The following is a 21,781-nucleotide window of genomic DNA, read 5'->3' as shown; positions in this document are numbered from 1 at the left end:
GCTTTAGACCAGCTCCTTTAAGGTTTTGTAGACGATTCGCGCACCACCACTTTAGCTTTTGCTAAAACCACTAAAGTAGTTTATGACTCTGAAACCTGGGGTAGGGCACTCGCTTCTGGCAAGGTTGCTAAGGGGGGCGCTGTGGGCGACGTGTTACTCATAACCTCTACATCCAAAATCGCTTAATGAAATCTCGCGCCCGAGCCGCCCACGGAGGGCCCCACGTTACTCAATATCGTGATGTCTAATTTTGGTGCTACGCCCTAGTTTGGGCGTCTACACGCCTTGCATTCATTGGTTTCGAGGCGAATAATCCAGCCCGCCTCGAAACTGATTTGGACGTGAATTGTTTACTCGAGCGTTTTGTTTTCTGTTGTTTGTATTCCAGTAGCTCCTAAACACGGTCGTGGATGCTTAACCACGGACTCCCGTTTATTCTATCTCTTTTCTTTTCGAAGGAGCCTCACAGGGCTCGCTTACAAGCCAGTACATTCATGCCCTGCACATGCACAATGGAGACGCACAGGGCCTGCTCAAGCGAAATAAAGCATCTCTGCATGTGCATACATGTACATGCACAAAGCTCCCAGTAAGACATAGCTTGACAAAAGTAAGGCCAGAAACAAGTTTAGCACAGTGAACTCCTTGTTTGCTGCCGGCTATTTATGAATTTTTGGGTGAATGATCAGTAAGGCGGCAATTCAGCAACACTACCATGTGAGCAGAACCATGTATATCACACAACTTTTGACGCAGAGACAAAGCCCCCATTACCTTTTTGGAAAAGGGTATACCGAAAAAGTCGAAACCAGAGCAACCGATCAGCTCTTTTGAGAATGAACACGCTTGGTTGGCTGTAAACGGGGCTAAGAATGTGTAGCGAGCACCAAGAACCAGTATTCTTGTTTTGCAGCCACACAACCAGAACCTACCACTCCTCTGGACTATATATATTGGCAAGAATCCCAACCAACTTGAAGTTTTTTTTTTCTTTCTCTATCATTCAACTTCTATGACTTTGATCTCCAAATTCAGTAGCACTTTGGCTACCACGCTCGCTTTAATGTCGACCGTTCACGGTCTTGACATCAATGAGAACACCGTCTACCGTGATCTCACCAACCTTGACATCAACAACCTTAACATCGCCCCAGACACCTTCTTCACCCTCATCAACGTTGCTCAGGTGAAGACCACCGGTTTCTTCAGAAACCAGGGTGAGTTCTACGTTACCAGCGCTCAGAACAGAGCCATCAACTACGAACACGGTGGTAATGACTTCCGTAACGACGGTGACGTCTCTTTCGACTCCAGAGAGGGTAACGCTGTTGGTAAGCTTAAGGTCAACGTCCAGAACTTCGAGAACAACGGTAACTTGTGGTTGGGTACTTCTGACTCCAGATTCTTCCCACAGATCGGCCTTCAGGCTTCTAAGAGCTGGGAGAACAACGGTAAGATCCACGTTGCCCAGGCTCGTGGTTCCCCAGGTTCCGTTTCCTTCGTTGAGACCAGTATCTTTGGCCTTGACGTTGTCAACAACGGTGCCATCTGTCTTGACAACCTTGTCTGGCACCAGATCTCTAGTGTCCAGGGTCCAGGTTGTGTTAACGTCGGTGACAACTCTGTCTTCGATGTTTCCAAGCTTTTGTCTGTTGACGACCAGCAGACCGTTGCCTTGACTGGTCAGGATGCTTCCATCAACATTCTCGGTTTGACCCAGTCCATCACTGGTACCAGAAGCTACAACGTTGCTGGTTTCGGTGGTGACAAGACCATCCACGTCGACATTGGTTTCACTGGCCACTCTTACAACGGCCAGACCTTGACCCTTACCTTCTTGCTCGGTATTGTCTTCAAGCTCGACTTCAACATTGGTCCAGGTTACGATGCCAGCCGTTTCCAGACCAACGGTCTCTTCGGCGGTGGTTGGTCCATCTCCTACAACGGTGAAGCTCCAAACCCAATTCCAGAGAAGTGTGCCTGTGAGCCTTTCCCAACCCCAAAGACCCAGGCTGATGTCACTTCTTCCATCGCTGCCCTGGCTACTTCTGAGGCTTCTTCCATCGTTGCCTCTCTTTCTTCTGAGGTTGAGTCTCAGCAGTCTGAGCTCTCTGCCAGTGAGGCTTCTGTCAGCTCTGCTGTCTCTTCCCTTGCTACCGAGTCTGATGTTGGTACTTTGACTGAGACCACCACTGTTGGCTCTGGTTCTGACGCTGCTTCTGCTTCCCAGGGTGCTTCTGCCTCTGGTGACGCTTCTGCTTCCGCTACTGAGGATGCTTCTGCTTCTGCTACTGCTTCTGACGATGCTTCCGCTTCTGCTTCCGCTTCTGCTTCTGCTTCCGCTTCTGACGACGCTTCCGCTTCCGCTCCAGCTTCCTCTGGCTCTTCTGAGGCTTCTGGTTCCGCTTCTGCCTCCGGCTCTGCCTCTGGCTCTGCTTCTGCTTCTGCTTCTGGCTCTGAGGGTGCTTCTTCTGCTGTTGGCACCACCTACGAGACCGAAGTTCCTACCACCTTGTCTGATGGTTCCGTCTCTACTGCTACTGGCGATGTCATTGTGTCTATTGGCCCAGACGGTAAGCCAACCACCACTACCCTGTTCGCCCTGGGTGCTCCTGCTGTGACTCCAGAGCCAACCACCTACACTACTGGTGTTGCTACTACTCTTCCAGGTGGAGAGGTTGTCACTGCCCCAGCTGAGGTGATTGTTTCTTACGGCCCAGACGGTAAGCCAACCACTTCCACCAAGGCCGGTAACGTTGCTGTTGAGACCGAGGGTCACACTCTTACTGAATGGGTTTCTGAATGTCCTGTCTGCCCAGGTGGAAAGACCACCGAGTCTGGATGGGTCTACACCAAGACTGAGCAGGGTACCGTTACTCTTACCACCGAGGTCTGCCCACCAGGTGCCACTTACACTGAGCCAACTGGTGCTGGTCCTCACCCAGGTAAGCCAACCGGTGACAAGCCTCACGGTCCTCAGGACACTGCTGACAAGCCACACCCACCAAAGGAGACCGGTGACAAGCCACAACCACCAAAGGAGACTGCTGACAAGCCTCACGGTCCTAAGGAGACTGGTTCTACCTGGACCAAGGTTCACGAGGGTACCACCGAGACTGGTGTTGTCCACGAGTCCACTGTCGAGGGTACCAAGACTGTCTACATCTCTACTTTCCCACCAAAGGAGACTGGTCCAGGTGCCGAGGACAAGCCAACCACTGTTGCTGGTCCATCTGAGCCAGCCCCAGGTAAGCCAGCTCCATCTGAGGGTGCTCCAGCTCCTTCTGAGGGTGCTCCAGGTAAGCCAGCTCCTTCTGAGGGTGCTCCAACCACTGTTGCTGGTCCATCTGCTGGCCCATCTGAGCCAGCTCCAGCTCCAGGTGTCTCCACTTACGAGGGTGGTGCTGCTGGCCAGGTTATCAACTACTCTTGGTTGATCTCCTTGGTTGCTTTCGCTTTCATGTAAGCAGCATGCTAGATATGAGTTTGATTATATCATTTCATGGACCTTTTTTACCCAAACCGGGAAGCCTTGTACCTTCTCCGGTTTATTTCGTCGCTTGAGGTCTTGATGACCCCATTACCTTTCGTTATATATTGCGCCCTTGGTGCCTTTTGGATCTTTGATCTACTTCTTTAATATGCTAATTCAAGCTAATTATAAACTTTACTTTGTAGAAGAAAAGTTCTTCTTTCAACGAAAGAATTATAAAAAAATCCTTCTCTCTTCGAAAAAGAACAAATCGAAGCTTACTTGGAGAATAATTTTTCGTCTTTCCCTAAATCAGGATACCTATTTTGGCTGCAAACAAGCGTTTTCCCGTCCAGCCTCCCAATAGCGTAAGTGGGGGACCTCGAGAGGATCCGTGTTTTGTGGAGCCGGGTCAGACGGGGACGCAATGGCTGTAAAACCCTGGTACTACGGTACGCGAGACCCAAGCGAGATGAAGTTTAGAGTTCATGCATTTCTACCTTGGCGAGCTCACAAAATGCGCTCTGTGCACTGCTTTTGTTACCATGTGAGTTTTCATCGGATGCTGCTTTGAGTTTGATCCAGTAAGGGGGGGGCTGCACTGACTTGAAGAAGCATAAGTCTCGACAAGGTAGTTAAAAGGCTAATGGACCCTTTCTGCTGTGGTCCTGTATGAGGCTCGCTGGGGTATCCACGGAAAAAATACATGTTCCTCCAGGTGAAATTACGTACAATCGCTTACGTATGGGGCTGAAGGGGGAGAATCAAGACACCAGCTGTACAAGGCCGCCGCTTTTCACGTAGGTTTATTGACGTATACAAGTATCGTGCGAACAGCCTGATATACGATACACAGGACGCGCATGGCTCCGCATAAGCGTAATAATTGTTTTATGCGAAGAATGCAGTTGTATGCTGCACCAAACAGACTGTGCATTTGAACAATAGGCCAAGTTAATTTTTCTTCTTTTGAAAATCGGTGGAATTTTCCACACTGTCAACCTAAGGGCCTTGTACAATATTAGGCACATCGCAAGATTGAAAATGATGTAAACGCAGAAGAATCCAACGTTTCTCCAGATATACGAGTACTTGGTGTAAAGGGTCAAAAGATACTCGTCAGCATTTGTATAACGACAATATCCACAGCTTTCGGTACTGTTGGGGTCGACCAAGTATCCACCAGCATTCTCAATAAATGGGCCCATGTAATCACCACACGTAGTGCCTTGGGGCGGTTCAAGCACAGATAACTCTTTATCAGCACATTCGACTTTTCTTTGGTGAAGAAAAGAGGCAATAAGGTTTTGGATGATATAAGTATAAGGACTGACCTTATACATAAACGTCCAGAAACCAGGCATCAACTGAGTTGGCTGGACGACGCCAGAGAAACCAACAATGAACGAATAGAAGAACGAAACCAACACAGCCGCAGATTGAACATCTGGGGCCATGTAAACCAACATGAACGCAAACGAAATATTAAACAACTGGAGGAAAATACCATTGGTCAAGTAAAACACACCAGCATGGGATCCCAGTGTATCAGCTTGGGTTGGGAAATAAAGTGAAACGAACATAATGGCTCCACCAACAAACATGTATGGGATTTCAGTGACGTACTGAGCAAGCACCATGAGCCACCATCTATAAGTATTAGACATCCTTTCACGCCCTTCAAAGACCTCTCTAATAGCAATACACTGTTCTTGGATTTGGTTAATCACCGGCGCTGAGACAACAACCGACAAGAAAGCACAGAACATACCATTCTGTAATCCAGTTAATGTGTGTTTCAAGCCAAAGAACGTGAAGCCGATGAAGAGACCACTCATGGTCATCAAGAAGATCTTAGCCATCACATATTCTGGTTTTCTCCAGAACGTAAGGAAGTCTCTCTTCAAAAGAATCACAAATTGGTAATACACTGGAGTAGCGTAGGTTTGGTTAAGCTCATTCAACTCTTCTGGTGTTGCCTCTGAAGCGGACGCTTGTTTCTGGCCGTCAACGATATATCTGTCAATTTGTTCGTTGGCAACTCTCTTTTCGTCGGATTCTTGCCAGACAGCAAACCAGTCCCGGTCAACTATTGCAGTGGCGCCAGCGCCAATCACTTCCAAAATATACTCTGCTGGGTTTTCATGCTTTGAGCATTCTCTTGCGCCCTTTGCTTCAAAATAATCAAGGATGGTTCTGGAATGTTCACCAATGTCGCCAAAGTAAACCGTCTGGCCGCCTTTACGAAGAAGCAAAAGCCTATCGAACTCTTCAAAAAGGGTGGCTGAGGGCTGGTGAATGGTACACAAAATGGACTGGCCTGCGTTGGCAAGCGACCGAAGAAGCTTCACGATAGCCCAAGCGGACTGGGAATCAAGGCCTGAGGTAGGTTCATCAAGGAAAAGCAACAAGGAAGGCTTTGCAACCAATTCAACACCAATAGTTAATTTTTTTCTTTGTTCAACGTTAAGTCCCGAGCCCAAATGGCCAACAATGGCATCGGCGTATTCCGACATTTCAAGAACATCAATAATACTCTCAACATATTCAAGCTTCTCTCGATCAGGAACACTCTTGGGTCTTCTAAGCTTAGCAGAAAAAATTAAAGCCTCTCTGACCGTCGTTTGGGCAAGATGGATGTCCTGCTGCTGGACGTAGCCTGTACGTCTCGAGAACGAGGCGTCTAGAGCGCCTCCATTGACCAAGATATCGCCACTGACAACACCAATATCGGTTCTTTGAGCCAAGGCATTCAAAAGAGTCGTTTTACCAGCACCAGACTCTCCCATTAACGCAGTTAACTTTCCAGGCACACAGTACCCAGAAACGTTGTCAAGTAGCTTTCGGTGGCCACCAGCATATGGAATAACATAATCCACAGACTTCCATACAAAGATATCCTTACCCTGCAAGTCTGCAAGAGCTTTATGGGCGTCAGCATCAGATAAACCAGCCTTCTCGAGATCGGTCGGTGGGTCAGGGCCTGCCTCACTGTCGTTCAGACTTTCTGCCTTGTCGCTATCAATAACAAAGATCTCGTTCTTCTTCTTGCTTCTGAGGAAGAATAGACGGTCAACTCCACCGGAAACAGGCCTGACGACCTCAAAACCAATAGCAGAAAGACCCACAAAGAAGATCAAGAAACCAATAAGAATACCAAAGTTCCTCCACACATGCGTGACGCTATAGTCGAAAGACTGGGCCACGTACCTATCACCATCGATGCTGGTTTGGCCAGGAAGAGAGCCTGTAAAGCCACAAACAACGTTATCTGACGTGTATCCTGGCCCATGGGGTATCAAATAGGCAGAATCACAAGGCATGTCTCTTCCATGGAACTCAGTGGTGATCATGGCCTCAAAACCATAAAGAACCGGGTTGATATAGCCAATCCAGCGGAACCAAGGATGCATGGAAGGTGTTTGAATCATAAACGACGAGTACATCAAAGAAGCCAAAATCAACACACCAGAAAAAGCATTGGCAGAAGAGATGGTCTTGTTCCACGAAGCCACAGCTTTAAACAAAGAACTCATCACCAACGAAACCAAGTAACTGAACAAAAGGAAGATGAAAAACTTGCCTGGATCTCTGTTAAGGTTTGAAAGGAAGTAAAGCACAAGACTGAAGACGGTTGTAATCACCAAGTTCACTGGAGCTACCGAAACTGCTTCGGCAATGGCAAAAGCCGAGGGATGGTACAATGAGTAGTTATGCTGCTTCAACAAGATAGGTCTGGCCTTGAAGGAATTCGACACTTCAGCAAGTCCCGTCAAAGACAAGTACAAGACCGCAAAGAAGATCACACCTCCTCTTGAGAACGAGCCAGTGACGTTATCTGGGGTATCGTAATACAAAGAACCAACAATCAAGCTTTGCACGAAAGCAGCCACGGCTTGAATGATCGTATAGGCCTTGTCGCCCCAGATGTTCTGGAAAGCACGCTTCAAGTTGAGCCTGAACTGCTCGTAGAAGTTCACAGTAAAGAGAGAGCCATTACGCTGAAGTCTCTGTTTTTCTTGCTTGACAGACTCAGCCATACGTTGTTTGGTCTCGTCCTGGCTGACGGTGGCCTTGTAGTCAGCGATTTCTTCCTTGACCTTCTCGTACTGTGGAGACTTACGCCAGTAAGACAAAAACTCATCTGGAGTCCGTGGAACCTTGTTCTGGAACCCTGGCTTGGCAAATCTACCAATAGGATCAGTAACAGCAGTTAAAAACTCCGCAGTGGTTTGTCTGGGAGGACACTGCCAGCCCATACCCTCAAAGTACGCTTTAGCCTCTCCCACAGGGCCGTAATACACCTGTCTGCCTTTATACAACACAAGCACCTTGTCGAAGGTGGCATAGATGTTTTCTGAAGCCTGGTAGAGCGAAACAAAAGCAGTGGCTTTGGTAAACCTGGTGGATATTCTAATAGCCTGGGCGTACTCCAAAGCAGTCGAAGCATCAAGACCTCTGGTGGCATTATCCCAGCAGTAAACAGAACCCTGGCACGCCATAGCCTCTGCAATAGAAACACGCTTTCTTTCACCGCCAGAACAGCCTCGAACGTACTCATTACCCACTTTCGTCTTGTACGTGTGTCTGAGACCGAAAACCGTCGCCCACATGTCCCTGATAAACTCAATGTACTCGCTCTTGGACATGTTATTCACTCTTTGCCTGGGCATACGACTGGCAATGGCAAACTCAAGCGTTTGCTGCACCGTCAAGTGAGGAAAATGGGTATCTAACTCAGGACAATACACCAAATCTTGCTTATAGCTTGCAAGCATATCCTTCTGGGGCACACCGTCGTACTCTACCTGGCCCTCGATCTTCGTGTACAGCTGCAAATCCGTTCCACTTAAAGCTTTAAGAAGAGTCAGGCAGCCAGCGCCTGGACGACCCAAAACAAGCACCATTTCTCCCTGGCGAGCACACCCATCCATAGGGTTCAAAATAGCACGTTCTGGGCGGTGTCTAGCCTCCTTAATAGCACGGTAAATCGTCAATGGAGCCTTCAAAACACCGCTAACTGTAGGCAAAAACGCATAACTCTGGTCAATGCCATGCACCGAAAGATCCTCAAACGTAACGCCCACCTGGCGCAATTGCACACCGCCATTCTCTGCCTGGCGAACATAAGTATGTAAAAGACGAGACAAGTTAAACTCCTCTGAAGAAACAGGAAGTTTTCCATCCTCATAAGTCAATCTAGACATTTCTCTCAGAAGGTCAGCGACATGCTGGTTAGCTGGCTGGACATCCCCAGCACCTTCAACATCACCAGCAAACTCCTTCGGAGTCAAAGAACCTTCGCTGGACATTTTTTCAGGAATCCCGGTTTTGAGACACTTTCAAGGTCGGACCGTGCGTTCTCTTGAGACGTATGAGACGTTTGACACACTGCAAGGCGCAAATAATATCCCGTCTCCAATGCACGTAATTAGCTGAATCGAGAAAAAACCGAAAACCGAAAATCAACACTCAGACGGACGCCAGGCGTATAAATACCATAAAGACAAAAAAAAAAAAAAATAATACGGGGCCCCATTCTAAGCACATTCTGGGGGTTCCTGCCAAACGGAACCGCACGGCGGAAAGGGCTTCTGTGCGGCTTCTCTAGAGTCTTCACCAGTATGCTTTCCATTCAAATAATGACAAACAACGGCATTCTCTTAGTAAGCCCGGTGGTGCCGTATTTCCGAACCTCTCCCATACATTGTCAAGCCCACATTCGGCGAGTAACGGCGCTTGCAAGGCTCGTTCGGCGGCTTTCCGAGTCTTGTTCCGTTTATCAAACCTTACGGTCACGGAAGGTCAAAGCCAAGCCCCATGACGAATGCGGCTTGTTCGTGAATTTGCACTTACTGCATTTCTGGAAACGTCAAGATGTGGAGGTGTCAAGGACGTCAAAACGGTGGCAAAACGGAAGCAGAAGGTGGGATGTGGATTGGACCTCGGTTGGCTGTGGGAACCAACAATAAGGATTGCTCCTCGGGTAAACAGGGCTGAACAATGGAGAAGAAGGTGTTTTCCAACGGTCGAGGGATCGTTATATCCGGGCTGGGAGCAACTGGCACGTAGCGACGATTGTCCTTTTTGGCTCATTGTGGTTGAAGAAGGCCTGGGATGGCTGGATTGGGGCTGTTTCTTCCAGGACTGGGTTGGATAAGCCTCAAAGGACACACGGCTGTAGCTCGAAATACGAGATATCAACACATGAACAGGTAGTTAATTCCGGGGCATGTTATCTCCTGGAATGGGCCCACCAGGGCAGTTTAGCCAGATTTCATTGTACCTTCGCTGAAACACGAAAACAAACCACCCACACCACTTAACTCCACGGCTTGGCAACGATCACAATGTCAACTAACACAAGCTAGCAATGAGAGCCGAGGTACACGAAGAACAACGCCAGACTCTTTTGGCAACTCCAATTTGCATTGTAGCCCTATAAACGCCATGACAAACTACTTCGGCCCCTCACTAAAAACCGGAGTCAGCTTGACTTGGCACCGACGCTTCGGATCCAGATTTATCTGATGAAGAGGAGTTTTCTGACCCACTGGACTTATCGGAGTCGGTGGACTTTTCCGATTCAGTGGTTTTGGCTGAGGCACTGGACTCTGTGGTCTTGTCGCCATCCTGGGCCTCCTGAAGCTCCTTATTCACAAGATACTTCCTCTCCTTTCTGGCCCTGGCATGTCTAGCATGTTTAGCCTTCAGTCTGCGTCTTGCCGAAAGCCTTCTGGCGTCAATGAAGGGGCCATTCCTCAACACTGTAATCCCAAGCCCTTTGAAAACACCAGCTTTGGCTGCATCTCCAGCTTTTCCCACCACCTGGGGGCCGTCACTCTCTACACTCTCCAGACCAGCAGTCTGTTCAGACTCCTCTGACACCTTAAGAATCTTCCTCTCGTCCATCCTGTGCTCGTAAACCAGGATATCTTCGACTGAATTGAACACAATCAGTGGGTTCTTGCCTGGCAACATGCAAGGGAAGGTGAACCCGTGGTTCTCCAAAATATTGTAGATATGCTTATCTGAAAAGAAACCACCATTGAGGAAGAAGTACTTTTGGGCAGGCTCCTCGAGCGGTGGAGTCAACGGCAGATTGAGCCCTTCGTAGCTGTCAAACATATCATCACCAGTCTCTGGACTCAGAGCGCTGGTAGGCATATCTTCCACGGCCGTCTCTTCCAGGGCATCAAGGTCACTCAAGGCCTTCTGGCGGACCATCTCCTTGAATTTCTCTAACATTTCATGGGTGTCCAGGGCGTCCAGGGCGTCCAGCTCTTCCTGGGGGACCAGCTGCTCCTGGCAGTGCCCCTGGCATAACTCATCCAGCTTCTCGTGCAACTGGAAGCCCTCCAAGCCCTCCAAGCCCCCAGGGATTTCCGATCTCTCCAAGCTTTCCAGGATCTCTGGACTCTTCAGCTTCTCCAGGCTCTCTGGAATCTCACTCTTTAAGTTCTCCAGGCTCTTCAGTCCCTCTGGGCTCTCCACGTCCTTCAAGCCTTCTGGGCTCTTCAAACCCTCTAGGTTCCCTGTTCCCTCACTCTTTACGTCCTCCAAGCCCTCTGGGCTTTTCGGACGCTCTAAACTTTTGCTCTCCACGCCCTCCAAGCCCTGCGGGCTTTCCGGGCCTGGAGAGGCCGTCACCAGCTCCAAAAGCGTATACATCTGCAAATCCCCCGACTGCTCGTCCACCCCCCTAAGCACCTGGTGAACCTGTTTCTCCACTTCCGTATAATTATAAACCACAGCGCTTCCCATTGGATGGAACCCACAGAAACGGTACTCCAGGCCATTCTGACGAAGAAACGGTACCTCCTTCCAAGGAGTTGGAGGCAACGAAGCAGCTGCAAGCAACTGGCGAAGAACCTGGTGGGGGATCCTGGAGGCGAGATTAATATAGACGTTTTCAATAAACTTTCTTTTCTGCTGGCGTTTCTGGACCACCACGTCTTCAGGTTCTGGTTCCAGTTTGGCTGCAAAAACAGGTAAATCCAACGAATAGTGCCTTTTACACTCAGAATCGATCAGAGACCAGTCGAACTGGATGGATTTGTAGAAGATGCCATTTGAGGCAGAATACGTTAACGTGAACGGAACAGGCATGGTATTTGGTGGTTTTTGGTGGTACTTGGTGGTTTGGTGAAGTAGTATGGACTGGAGTCTTTCGCGTGAGCTTATATAGTAGGAAGGGAAAGGAGAGGGACGGAGAGGAGGGTCATTGGTAGCTTATTGGAATGTGGAAATGGGGTTTTTTTGGGAAGAAGAGAGAGTATGGTTTATGGATATGGGATGAAATTGGGGGGTTTGGTGGTTTTGGGTTGGACGGTGGGGGTTGAAACTGAGCTGGAACTGAGGAAGGAAGGGAGCCATTGGGGGAGGTAGAGGAGTGGAGGAGGCAAAGGGAGAGTTGTTTTGGGAAGAAGGGGGTTGGAGGGTTTGGGTGGAGTGGTTTTGGGGACTCAATGGGGGCACAGTGGGTGGATAACTGGGGGTTGGTTGTGGTTGGTGGAGACTATGAGAGAGTGTAGGGAATGGGAGTTTAGGTGGTGGAGAGGTGGAATGGAGGGTGATATTGATGTTTTTGGGGCTTTACTTGGAGAGTTGAATGCTACTTGGTTGGGAAATAGAGGTGTTGGTGTCTGTAGTTGATGGGTATTGCCATGTAGAAGTGGACTGGGTAATGGACATAACTATGTTCCATACTGGTTACCAGACAGTAGGAGATGTGGCTTTTGCTGAAGAGAATAACGCTTATTAATCTTTTCCAGGGCTTCTGGTAAAGTTCTGGGCTTTCTATGGGTATCTAGGCTTCACTTGGTGTGTTCCAATGGATAGGTATAACTACATCTTATGGTACTCAGTTACCCAGAAACAGGGGCATCAACAGGCCAAGTGGGCTTTAAGTGACTTTATTTAGGCCAGTAAAAGGTATAAGGCTTCTGTTTAGGTTGCTAAATGTACCTTGTATCGATGTTATGTGTCTAATACACCTCTTAGAGCATAGAAACACCATTGAGGTATTGATTGAATAGGAAGCATCACCATCAGAATCAACTTCACCAACTTCACCAACTTCACCAACATTACTAAGTCATCAAAATTGCCTCCTTTACTTATTCTACACGACGTAGAGATCATTCATCATCATATTGTCAAGCATACATGTCAAGCATATACAGTTGGCAGTGAGCGGTCAAGAGGGCAATGTGGGGGAAAGATAGCTTTCGAACTACCCAGCTTCCCAGATTCATTCTTCATTTTTCAAGCGTTCATTGGGAGTTACTGAGTCAATTGAGTCGACCATGAGGGCAACCGCCTCCAACCCACCTCACAACTTCTCTCTGGCTATTCACAAGTGGCTTTCAAACACCTTGGTCAACTCCTCAGGAGAAGAGCCACTGGAAACACTGCCGTCCACAATGCCATCCACGCTAACCGTAGGCGTAACGTGAACACCCACGCCTCTCAAGTACTTGGTAAAGTACTTAACGTCAGCAGTAGCAGCGTTACCGTCGTTATTGGCCTCCTTAGCTGAAGAAGAAGGCTTAATCTCCAACCTATCCAAAACGTCATTCTGAGCAATTGGAAGATCAAGCTTGGAAAACACCACATCGTTAATCTTCTTATAAAGATCGTTTCTGCCGAGACTCACCGTAGCAGAGTCAAAGAACTCCTCCTTGTTATCGAAAAGCGTCTTGGAAACCTTCCAGAAGAAGTCGTTCGACTTGTCTGGGATCTTATCCCTCAACAACTGGCCAATTGCAAACGAGTATTCATGTAAACCCACCGAGTTTGGGTGCCATGGCTGGATCACATTGACAAACACAAACTGGAACTGGCCAGGATGCTTATCGTCAAGCGCCGGGATCACCGAAAGAAGCTTCGAGAACAACTTCCCTGAGAAGGGACAGTTATAGTCCAAGTATAAGTTCACCACGTGTGGAGCCGTAGTTGGGCCAGCGGCCTTTGCCGAGCGCCAGTAGTGGGTCAATGCGTATTTTGGGGAGATCATGATTGAAAAGAGGTACTTTTTGATACTTGTTTTTGGGAATTGGGTGCTTATAAGGCAAACTAAGGAAGTGGTTGCGGTGGATGTGGAGTTGCGGTTATCGCGAAGTGTGGCTCCAAGGGTCCACCCAGGTGGATGTTCTAGAAGGGACCACTGGGGAAATGGTAAGGAAGAGGGTTGAAAAAAGTTGGTTCTGGGAATTTAAAAGTGGGAATTCGTGGCGTATTTATAGGCAAAGGCGGGGGCGGGGGGAGTTGGGTAGTTGGAAGAGTGGAGAGGACATGTAGCGAGGGTTCAGTGAACTACGAAGAGGTTCAATGGAGGTGGAAGAGGTTGGATGGTGTTTGTTTATTGGGTGATCGTGGTTTGACGAAGAATGGGTCATTGGGATGGGGAGATATGGTTTAGGCGTGGCCAGTTGCCTGGGTGCCTGGGTTCCAATCAGAACACCAATGAAGGTGTAGACTTGGGTATTGGAATCGTAAAGCTTTTTCATAGACAGATTTGAAGCTAGGAAGCTTGTTCGATTGCAATTGACTCGAACAGGTGCCCTTTCTTCAGATCTTAACCATAGTTCCATCAGTTGAGACATGATCAATACGCTAACTGAACGACCAGCCAGACATCCGTCCGGCTTATGCCGTTTCTGCTCGAGACAGCCCTTCTAGCTGCTCCCTTCTTTCTCTCAATTGCTGTGCTAGCGACTTGGGCTCGGGCTTTGCAGGTTCAGGCCGCATGAGCTTCGAGTACATGGGGATCAACTTTATACGCTTCCTATCACCTTCTTCCTCTTTTGGACTGGCCACAGCAGGTTTGACAGCTGTAGGTAGAGTACCACGAGGCTTTGCTGGTGCTGGCTTCTTCTGCTCCTTGTCATCCTGAGAGCTCTTAATAACGATCTGACTTTCCTGAGACAAGACCTTCTTGGGAGGCGAAGCCTGGCGATTCAATTCTTCTGTTGTGCTTGAATCAGGAACCATCAACTGGTCCTTGGGCTCTGAAGATGTAGAATTCGTCTGCGACGAGAAAGGGATTCTGTAGGAGTTATCAGTTCTGCTTCTTCCTGGCAGACTTCGAGGCGGCAGGCTGAACGGAAGCGTCATCTGCTGTTTCAGGCGCTTTCGATATAGAGACGTAGGACTTGAAGCTGTAGATGGAAGAGTCAACGAACGGCCTGAAGACGAATCAACAGAGACAAATAAGTTTGGACTGCTCTGGGAATTTGACTGCCCACTCTTTGCTTGGCGTACCAGCGTCGGAAGCGTTCCTGGTTTGCTATCCAACCTATCAGTTTGACTCGTTGGCGGCTGTGTTCTGGAAGAAGCTGGTGCCAGCGCAGGAGATCCAAATACCACACGTCCTGGCGCCAGCGCTGGTGCAATGGGATACCGATTGGAAACTTGTACGGGAGTTTTTGGGAGTTCTGTTGCTGCGTGTGGATCAATGGAGAAGTGTTCAGTAGAAATATCCGAGAAATTCACTGCCCTGGGCTTCGTACCAGTAGGTTTGTTCTCACTGATATCTTCAGAAGAGGAATCTTCGATATCATCAGATTCAGAAGCTGTGTTGTAATTATCATCAATTGGATCTGATCCGTCGTCGTGGCTGCGTTCCGCTGATGCATCTAGCAGCTTACCAGATCTCTGGCTGGCACTTTCCACCTCAGACGCCCTTTCTTCACCTACCACAAAAACATCTGAATCGCTTTGTGATTCTCGCGTAGTCCAGTTCCCAGCAGCGTCCCTGTGTACTTTCCTTACTCTTCTTTTCCTTGATAAGGACATTTTTAGCGTTTTCCTGGTTCCACTGAGCCCTTGGGGGCTATTCTTCGGCGAAGCAACAGCTTTGGAAGGAATTTCTGGCAGATCCCCATCAACAGGTACGCTCTGATCCCTAGGATCCACATGGTCCTCCCTCTGTTTCTCCTCAGAATCCTGGGATGCCACTTCTGTCACTTCAACAGCCTCATCCCACGGCATCTTCTTCTCTACCTTCACTTCCCTTCCACTATCCTTCTCCTCATCGTGTATCTGACTAACAGCTTCAACAAATACCTCCTCGTCATCATCGTCGCTGCCGTTGTTCTCCTTCAATTGCCGTTCTAGGTCATCCATGATGCTAGACTCCACCTTCTTCATCGATTCGCTGCCCTCTTCCAACTGTAAAACCTGCAGAGGCCTCTCATCCGGACTATCGTCCTCCAGTTCCAGCAGAGGGTTGATAACACGTCTTTTGGCACTTACGTCGTACCGTTTATACCGTCTTCTGGCAGGCTTCTGACCAATCACCAGTCTCAGCGCTAGAGGCGTGCTGGAAAGAAACGGCATTGAACCTGCCTTTGCAGGAGTCTGTGGGGGTAGAAGGTTCCTTCCAGAAGGCGCTGTAGCTCGGCCAGTCTCTGGCTGTTTCTGGTCCTCCTTATCTAGCTCATCAAGGACATACACTGGCTTATCAGTTTCTTCGCCTGAGTCCGGTTCTCTCCCTAGAAGAGCAGTAGCAAACTCTAGAGACGTGGGTTTATCGTTATGAGGCTTTTTCTTGTTGGTTTGGTGTTTTTTGGCTGTTTCATTGTCTGAAGGGACATGCTTGTCTCCTGAGAAGAGGTTGAGTACCCGTCGGAGCATCGAGCGTTCAGATAGTGTAAACAGTAAAAGGACGTGATTCGATCAGGAGATAAATAAGGACCATTCGCTGGTGGAGAGTGGTAAGAAACCAGACTTATAGGTAAGTAGTAAGTTGTGTTGATTTTTCTGCATCCTTCGCGACTCAGAGTAAGAGGTCAGGCTGGTGGAAAGAGTATTGCAATCACCTTTATTAAAGGGAACATCATAAGAACATGAACTTTTGCTGGCGACTCTGGCGCCAGAAACTATAGTACAGTGTATGATTTTGGAGGGGCCCTTCCAAGTGAGTCTTGGAGCTAGCGCGTCCAGCATCAACAAAACCAAGTGCGTAGAAACACTTACCAATAGATCATCTATAACCAGCTGGATAATCCAGAGGCAGATCTTACGTCTTGTAGCAGTATAAGCGATCGTTGGAGCGAATTGGCAGCGGCAGAGTCCGCTGAGGTGTACAACGGCATCAACGCTTAACCCGACAAAATCACAATCTTGCATTTGTCATGGAGCACCTCGTGGAACTTAGAGTCCTCGCTGATTTCCTTATGGAAGAGGAGCGCCCTCTGCTCGTCGCTCAACACTTCCGAGGCAATCTGGTTGGTGTCCATGAAATCATCATACTCGGTCTTCAAGAAAAGGAATACAAGACTAGAAGGATCAGTCTCGTAGCCAGTTTCAAGGCCAAGACGCTTCGCAAGCTTGGCCTTCAAGTCTTGGAGCCGGAGGTTCACAGGCAAAAGCAACACGAAAATATCATCCTCATAATAAAACTTCACCTTCACCTTGGGTTGTTTGCTTGTATCGGGCATTGGTTGGGCAAGAGCAGTGTTGGCTCCTGGCGACAGTGCTCTGTTGTTGCTGTTCAGATCCAGCGAAGGGGTGTGGGAGTTCCGGCTTCGTGAATGAGGCTGGACGTTCAGATATTGCGATAGTCTATCCTGCTGGTAGCCCGACTGTTGGTTAATAGGCTTTGAGAAGCGGTCTCCCCTCTCGACGTATTCTTTGTCAAAGCCGTTGTTCTGCACCTCAAAAAGCGCCAATACCTCGTCGCAGCGAGACACATGAGAAGGCATGGCAATCAAGTTACGGAGATAGTAGTCGAACCGTTCACGTCTCAACAGGGAGATGTTGTCGCTGACATGGATAACAGGGCCAGGGAAACCTGGAATGGTACGCCTGTGGCCTTCGACTTTACCAGCTTCATAAGGGAACAGCTCGAGGATCTTCACTTGCATGTTATAGAAATCCTCATAAAAACGGCACAACTGACGTGTTTTACCCGTCAGCGTACGAGCGGTAACCACATACTGGTAACGGCTATTATCCTCCAGCGTTGCCAAGTGGTAGGAGTCGACAGAAGCTTCAACGATAAACGTCGAGGCCGAAGCTGAAGAAGACCGCGTAGAGTCGTCTTCATTCTGAGAAAACTGGGATGGCACCAGCGACGATGGATTCGTGCCCGAGATCTTTCCAGATGGGTGGGTGCTGGCCTGGTAGATGGCGGTCAGTTCTTTCCACTCTTCAACCGTAGGAATCCTGAAATGGGTAATCACCGAGACCATATCGTCGCCAGCCGATTCCATCTGGGCCAGAGGATTATATTTATCCACAATTTTCACGTACGAAGCCGGAACAAGCCCTGGCCCGCCCAACCTGTTGATAGGTTTAGCAATAAACCACTCGTAGTCGTGATGAGCGCAAATGACCAAATGTTCGCCAGGCACAATATCCAACTCGTCCTCTCTTTCAGCACGGAAGTCGTAAAGCGTCACAGCGTATAACGTACGGTTTTCCCTGGCGCTGCCGCCGCCGCTGGTTTGCTGTTGGAGGTTCTGGATCGTTTGCTGCTGGATATTCTGAAGCAGGTTCAGGTTCTGCTGGAGATTCTGCACCAGCTGCTGCTGCTGGATCTTAGCAAATATCGGATTCAGCTGGTCAATGCTATTCCCCCTAGCCAGAGCATGCATGCTTCTGTTGAACACCTCAAAGTACAGTTTAGGCACCATACCTCTTTGATTCGTCATTGGGTTGGTGGCCTCGTACCAGCCGTGCTGATCCAACTCCAGCGCTTCGTCAGAAACCACATGGAAGAAGTCTCCCTTCTCGAACAGAAGCTCTTTCGGGCCCTGAGGCCTGTAGTCATAGAGCGCCTTGATCACCTTGGTAGGCGAGTTTTGCACGAAATCAGCCTCTGGATGAGACGACAGCGAGACCCGCAGAATCAGATGTTTCGGCGACGACGTCGACAGCGAGTTCAGCAGGCGTTTGCTTCTGCGGAACGATTTGATCATGATGGGTTGGTGAAGGAGGCTCTGGCGATGTAGGTGAGGTGGATGCATCTGTACACCGTCCAGCCAGGCCAGAGGAAGACCATGAAGAAATGTATTTATGGAGAGAAGAAAAAAGAAAAGAAAGAAAGGGAAGGGGAGAAGAAGGGATGGTTTGTTTTACGGTGGTTTTGGATTTCCAATTTTGGTTCCAGTTTTGGGTGGAAATGGTGGAGGGTGCTACTTGTTCTGGCTCTGGTTGGTGGTGGCTCGCGAATGGCTGTGGAACCAACTTTCAACCAACCAAACATGAAACAGTTCTGGTACGGAAACTAAAAAATAAATTCAGCAATCAGTAGAAGAAAAAGGTGGGAGCCAGTTGGGCCCAGCGGGATGGGCCCTTTCTTGTAGCATTTGGTCGGTTCTGGTGGGTCTCTGCCATGGGAGGTTGCTTCGAGGCGCGTAGCTCGTTAAGGTAAGGGCTTGGAGGGGCTGCTGGAGGGGCTGGAAGAAAACGAAGGAGACGTGAATTTCGAGGCTGGGGGTTTTTTTCAGGGGATTTCCGGTGTTTATATAGTTTTTGGGGGAGGGGGGGATGGAGGGGGGGGCAGTTTTGGTGGAGATTTGATGGTGGTTTGCGTTGGTGGATGGTTCCTGAGGCAGGGACGGTTAAGTATGGAGAAGGTTTTACATGTCTTGGCATTGGAAGGAGGAAGTATATGGAAGAGGATTAAAGGGAAGTGTAGAAGGAAGGGTGGTTGGGAAGTGAGTTATTTTTTTATGGATTGGGTGAATTGGGTTGGTTGGTGGTGGTGGTGTTGGAGGTGTTGGAGGTGTTGGAGATGAGTACCTCAGTTAGGGCTGTTCCATGGACTGAGGATGAGCAATAGAGTTTGAACAAAGGCACCATTTATCTATTTTTCTATGGATTTTTTCAGCATATTAGAGGTCTAAGAAGTACTATTGATGGAGGTTTGGGCTATTTTTTGGTGGTTTGGGTTGTCTGGGTTGACCTGAACTGGCTTCCACAGTTACCCTCAAACAGTACATATACTGCTGATGAAACCACCATATAGCACTAAAAACCCTAAAACGACACAAAACGACTTTTATCTCCTAATCCAAGCTACCCACGTATTCCACCCCTCTTCTACTTCCCTCTTCCCTGTCCCTCCTCCTGGCGGCTTGACAGACCCTGCTTATGCAAGAGAAGCTTGCGAGATGCCTCTGAACCTACTTTCCACCCAAAAACCTGGCCTTCCATTCCACAAACCTGTCCATACATAAAATAGACTTCCTTCGTGGCCAACTCCACCCTGAACCCTTTTTGTTTCTAAATTTAGTGATCTATTCCATCTTATCTATGCATGTTCCATATGCGTCCCACGTACCTTAAATGGCTGCAAACTACACGGCTGGCGAGGCAGTCAACGGTATATATGAATAAAGTGGGTTTTCAGAGAGGGTTCCAATCTCTTCCAAAGAGCCAAATTTGCCTTTCTTGCCCTCTCCTATGTATTTGCTTCATCTTGGGTTGCCTTGCCAACGTCGGCGTCGAAGTCCGAATGCACCATCTATGGTGATCTTCAGCAGCAGTATGTTACTAGATAAGATATGAATGTTGATGGAAAAATAGGCTATTGGAGCTGAAGTATATAATCATGACTTTTTGTTTCGGTGTTGGTGGTTTGGAATACTGTTTCCTTTGCTTTGTCCATGTATATACTGTTTAAGGCTGGAGCAAGAATAGCACAGTATTAAGAGTTACAACGTTCAAGAGTAGCCAGTTTGTGGAACCTAAACTACTCTTTTCAAGCAGTTCAAGGAAACAGTTGTTTCATGTGGTAATTACGTGACTATGATGTTGCCAGGCCATTCGATTACTAGTATTGAACCTAAGGCACTCTAGATCATATCCAATTCTCCAATAAAAGACTTAAAGAAACTCTCCTACTACTTATTTGCATTCCTTGAAGCCCAGTTATTGTAGAATCCACTTAGAAGCCTCCTTTACCTTGACCTTCATTATCATCCAATCTAAACCCACTCTTGATGCTATAAGTGTCACAAACCCACCCAAAGCACCCAACATTACGAAATCCCTAAATTTAAACCTTTTAGATCATCCCTTCATCTCCCTAGTTTCCAGCCCACGTCCCTGACTAATCAGCAAACTGGACAATGAACCCATGGGCATTGTGTTCTGTGACAGGCACGCAAGATCAACAGGTGAAAGAAGCCTCCTGATTCGAGGTGAACAGACATTGACCGAGACAGGTTCGGTCGTTTTCATACATTTTACATTATTTACATGTATCACCTTTCCATGTTCTGTGGCGTCTCGTGATGGCAACTGTCTTGACGCTTTAAATCAAACGTCAATACCTCACCTTGTCAAAAGCATCGCTTCGCTTGACTATTGAGACGATAAATATAGGCCAGTCCTGGGTGGATTGTTCTGGCCTCAGGCAACTTCGCCATTGCACGATCATTGTTCTAGATCTCGGGCAGGTGGGCATTCCACCCTGTGACGAGGACGAAGAGGCGTTGGATCAATGGTTTCTCGTACTGGATATGGAGATATCACTGGCGGTTCATTCGGAAGGTCCATTACCGGATTCTGCACGGTTCTTTAAACCAGACTTGTCTTTCTAGTAGATCATGGCTTTGTGAAGGGTAAACGAGCACCACTAGCCCCAACGATCGTACCATTGCACTAAACAGCTCTCTGTATCACCTTCACTATGTCAGCTCGAGGTACTCAAAGTCGGCGCCAAAATCCACATAGTCTTCCGGAGTCATGTCGTAGGCCATCTCTTGCATATCGTCGCTATCGCTATCCCTGGCAGTTCTCTTTCTAGAACGTCCCACCAGGCGTCTTTCAGCCTCCATCTGCTCAAACTGACGGTACTTCGCCAAGTAGATTTTAAGGGTCTCAGCGTAATGTTCAAACCCCAAGGTGAACATCGCCCAGAGCATATCTTCACCATTGAGAGTCTTGCGTTTCTCTAGCTTGCTCTTATCTGCCGCCTGCGACGTGATAAAACTGATAAACTCAGAAACACACTCTTGAACACATTCCTTGGACTCTTTGGAAAGCTTCGCATGAGGCGGAAGCGCCAGTTTCATCACGCGGGCCACATTGGCGATCGGGAGAAAACGGTCCTGCTCCTTGATCTCGTAGTCACAATTCCGTAAATCCTCGTCGAAATCCTCTTCCTTAACCTTCTTTTTCTGCTTCATTGCATCGCTTTCCCAAACCGTTTTGGGTGCGAAAAACACCTACTATATATGTTTGCGTCAATGTGCGATGCTCGGACTCACAGCCGCACCCGCCAGTCTACCACACAAAATCACAGACCCTGGGCAAATCCACACTTTTTTTTGTTTTGTTTTTGCTTTGTTA

The 21,781-nt window shown here is 48.3% G+C and overlaps 7 protein-coding genes across 7 annotated transcripts; 1 reads left to right on the top strand and 6 right to left on the bottom strand. All coding sequences in view use genetic code 12, as the record gives it.

The window, feature by feature from the left end:
- Positions 1-1,012: 1,012 nt before the first annotated feature.
- Positions 1,013-3,466, top strand: CXQ85_004198 (uncharacterized protein; the record flags this gene model as incomplete). The annotated part of the gene is made up of 1 exon (XM_025487826.1): positions 1,013-3,466. The coding sequence occupies one exon, from the start codon at positions 1,013-1,015 to the stop codon at positions 3,464-3,466; it is 2,454 nt and encodes an 817-aa protein (XP_025341634.1).
- Positions 3,467-4,426: 960 nt separating this feature from the next.
- Positions 4,427-8,784, bottom strand: CXQ85_004197 (uncharacterized protein; the record flags this gene model as incomplete). Its single annotated transcript, XM_025487825.1, has 2 exons — positions 4,427-4,438; positions 4,468-8,784. The coding sequence occupies 2 exons, from the start codon at positions 8,782-8,784 to the stop codon at positions 4,427-4,429; spliced, it is 4,329 nt and encodes a 1,442-aa protein (XP_025341633.1).
- A 1,162-nt stretch (positions 8,785-9,946) lies between these two features.
- On the bottom strand, positions 9,947-11,581 carry CXQ85_004196 (uncharacterized protein; the record flags this gene model as incomplete). The annotated part of the gene is made up of 1 exon (XM_025487824.1): positions 9,947-11,581. The coding sequence occupies one exon, from the start codon at positions 11,579-11,581 to the stop codon at positions 9,947-9,949; it is 1,635 nt and encodes a 544-aa protein (XP_025341632.1).
- Positions 11,582-12,827: 1,246 nt separating this feature from the next.
- CXQ85_004195 (uncharacterized protein) lies at positions 12,828-13,490 on the bottom strand (the record flags this gene model as incomplete). The annotated part of the gene is made up of 1 exon (XM_025487823.1): positions 12,828-13,490. The coding sequence occupies one exon, from the start codon at positions 13,488-13,490 to the stop codon at positions 12,828-12,830; it is 663 nt and encodes a 220-aa protein (XP_025341631.1).
- A 632-nt stretch (positions 13,491-14,122) lies between these two features.
- CXQ85_004194 (uncharacterized protein) lies at positions 14,123-16,111 on the bottom strand (the record flags this gene model as incomplete). Its single annotated transcript, XM_025487822.1, has 1 exon — positions 14,123-16,111. One exon carries the CDS (start codon positions 16,109-16,111, stop codon positions 14,123-14,125), a length of 1,989 nt encoding a protein of 662 aa, XP_025341630.1.
- Positions 16,112-16,578: 467 nt separating this feature from the next.
- Positions 16,579-18,399, bottom strand: BEM1 (phosphatidylinositol-3-phosphate-binding protein; the record flags this gene model as incomplete). The annotated part of the gene is made up of 1 exon (XM_025487821.1): positions 16,579-18,399. One exon carries the CDS (start codon positions 18,397-18,399, stop codon positions 16,579-16,581), a length of 1,821 nt encoding a protein of 606 aa, XP_025341629.1.
- Positions 18,400-21,117: 2,718 nt separating this feature from the next.
- On the bottom strand, positions 21,118-21,618 carry HAP3 (Hap3p; the record flags this gene model as incomplete). Its single annotated transcript, XM_025487820.1, has 1 exon — positions 21,118-21,618. The coding sequence occupies one exon, from the start codon at positions 21,616-21,618 to the stop codon at positions 21,118-21,120; it is 501 nt and encodes a 166-aa protein (XP_025341628.1).
- Positions 21,619-21,781: the final 163 nt, after the last annotated feature.

Source organism: Candidozyma haemuli (genome assembly GCF_002926055.2).
Source record: "Candidozyma haemuli strain B11899 chromosome Unknown G_2014730914, whole genome shotgun sequence".
In the NCBI taxonomy this organism is placed as follows: Eukaryota; Fungi; Ascomycota; class Pichiomycetes; order Serinales; family Metschnikowiaceae; genus Candidozyma; species Candidozyma haemuli.
This window is presented reverse-complemented; position numbering and strand designations above follow the sequence as displayed.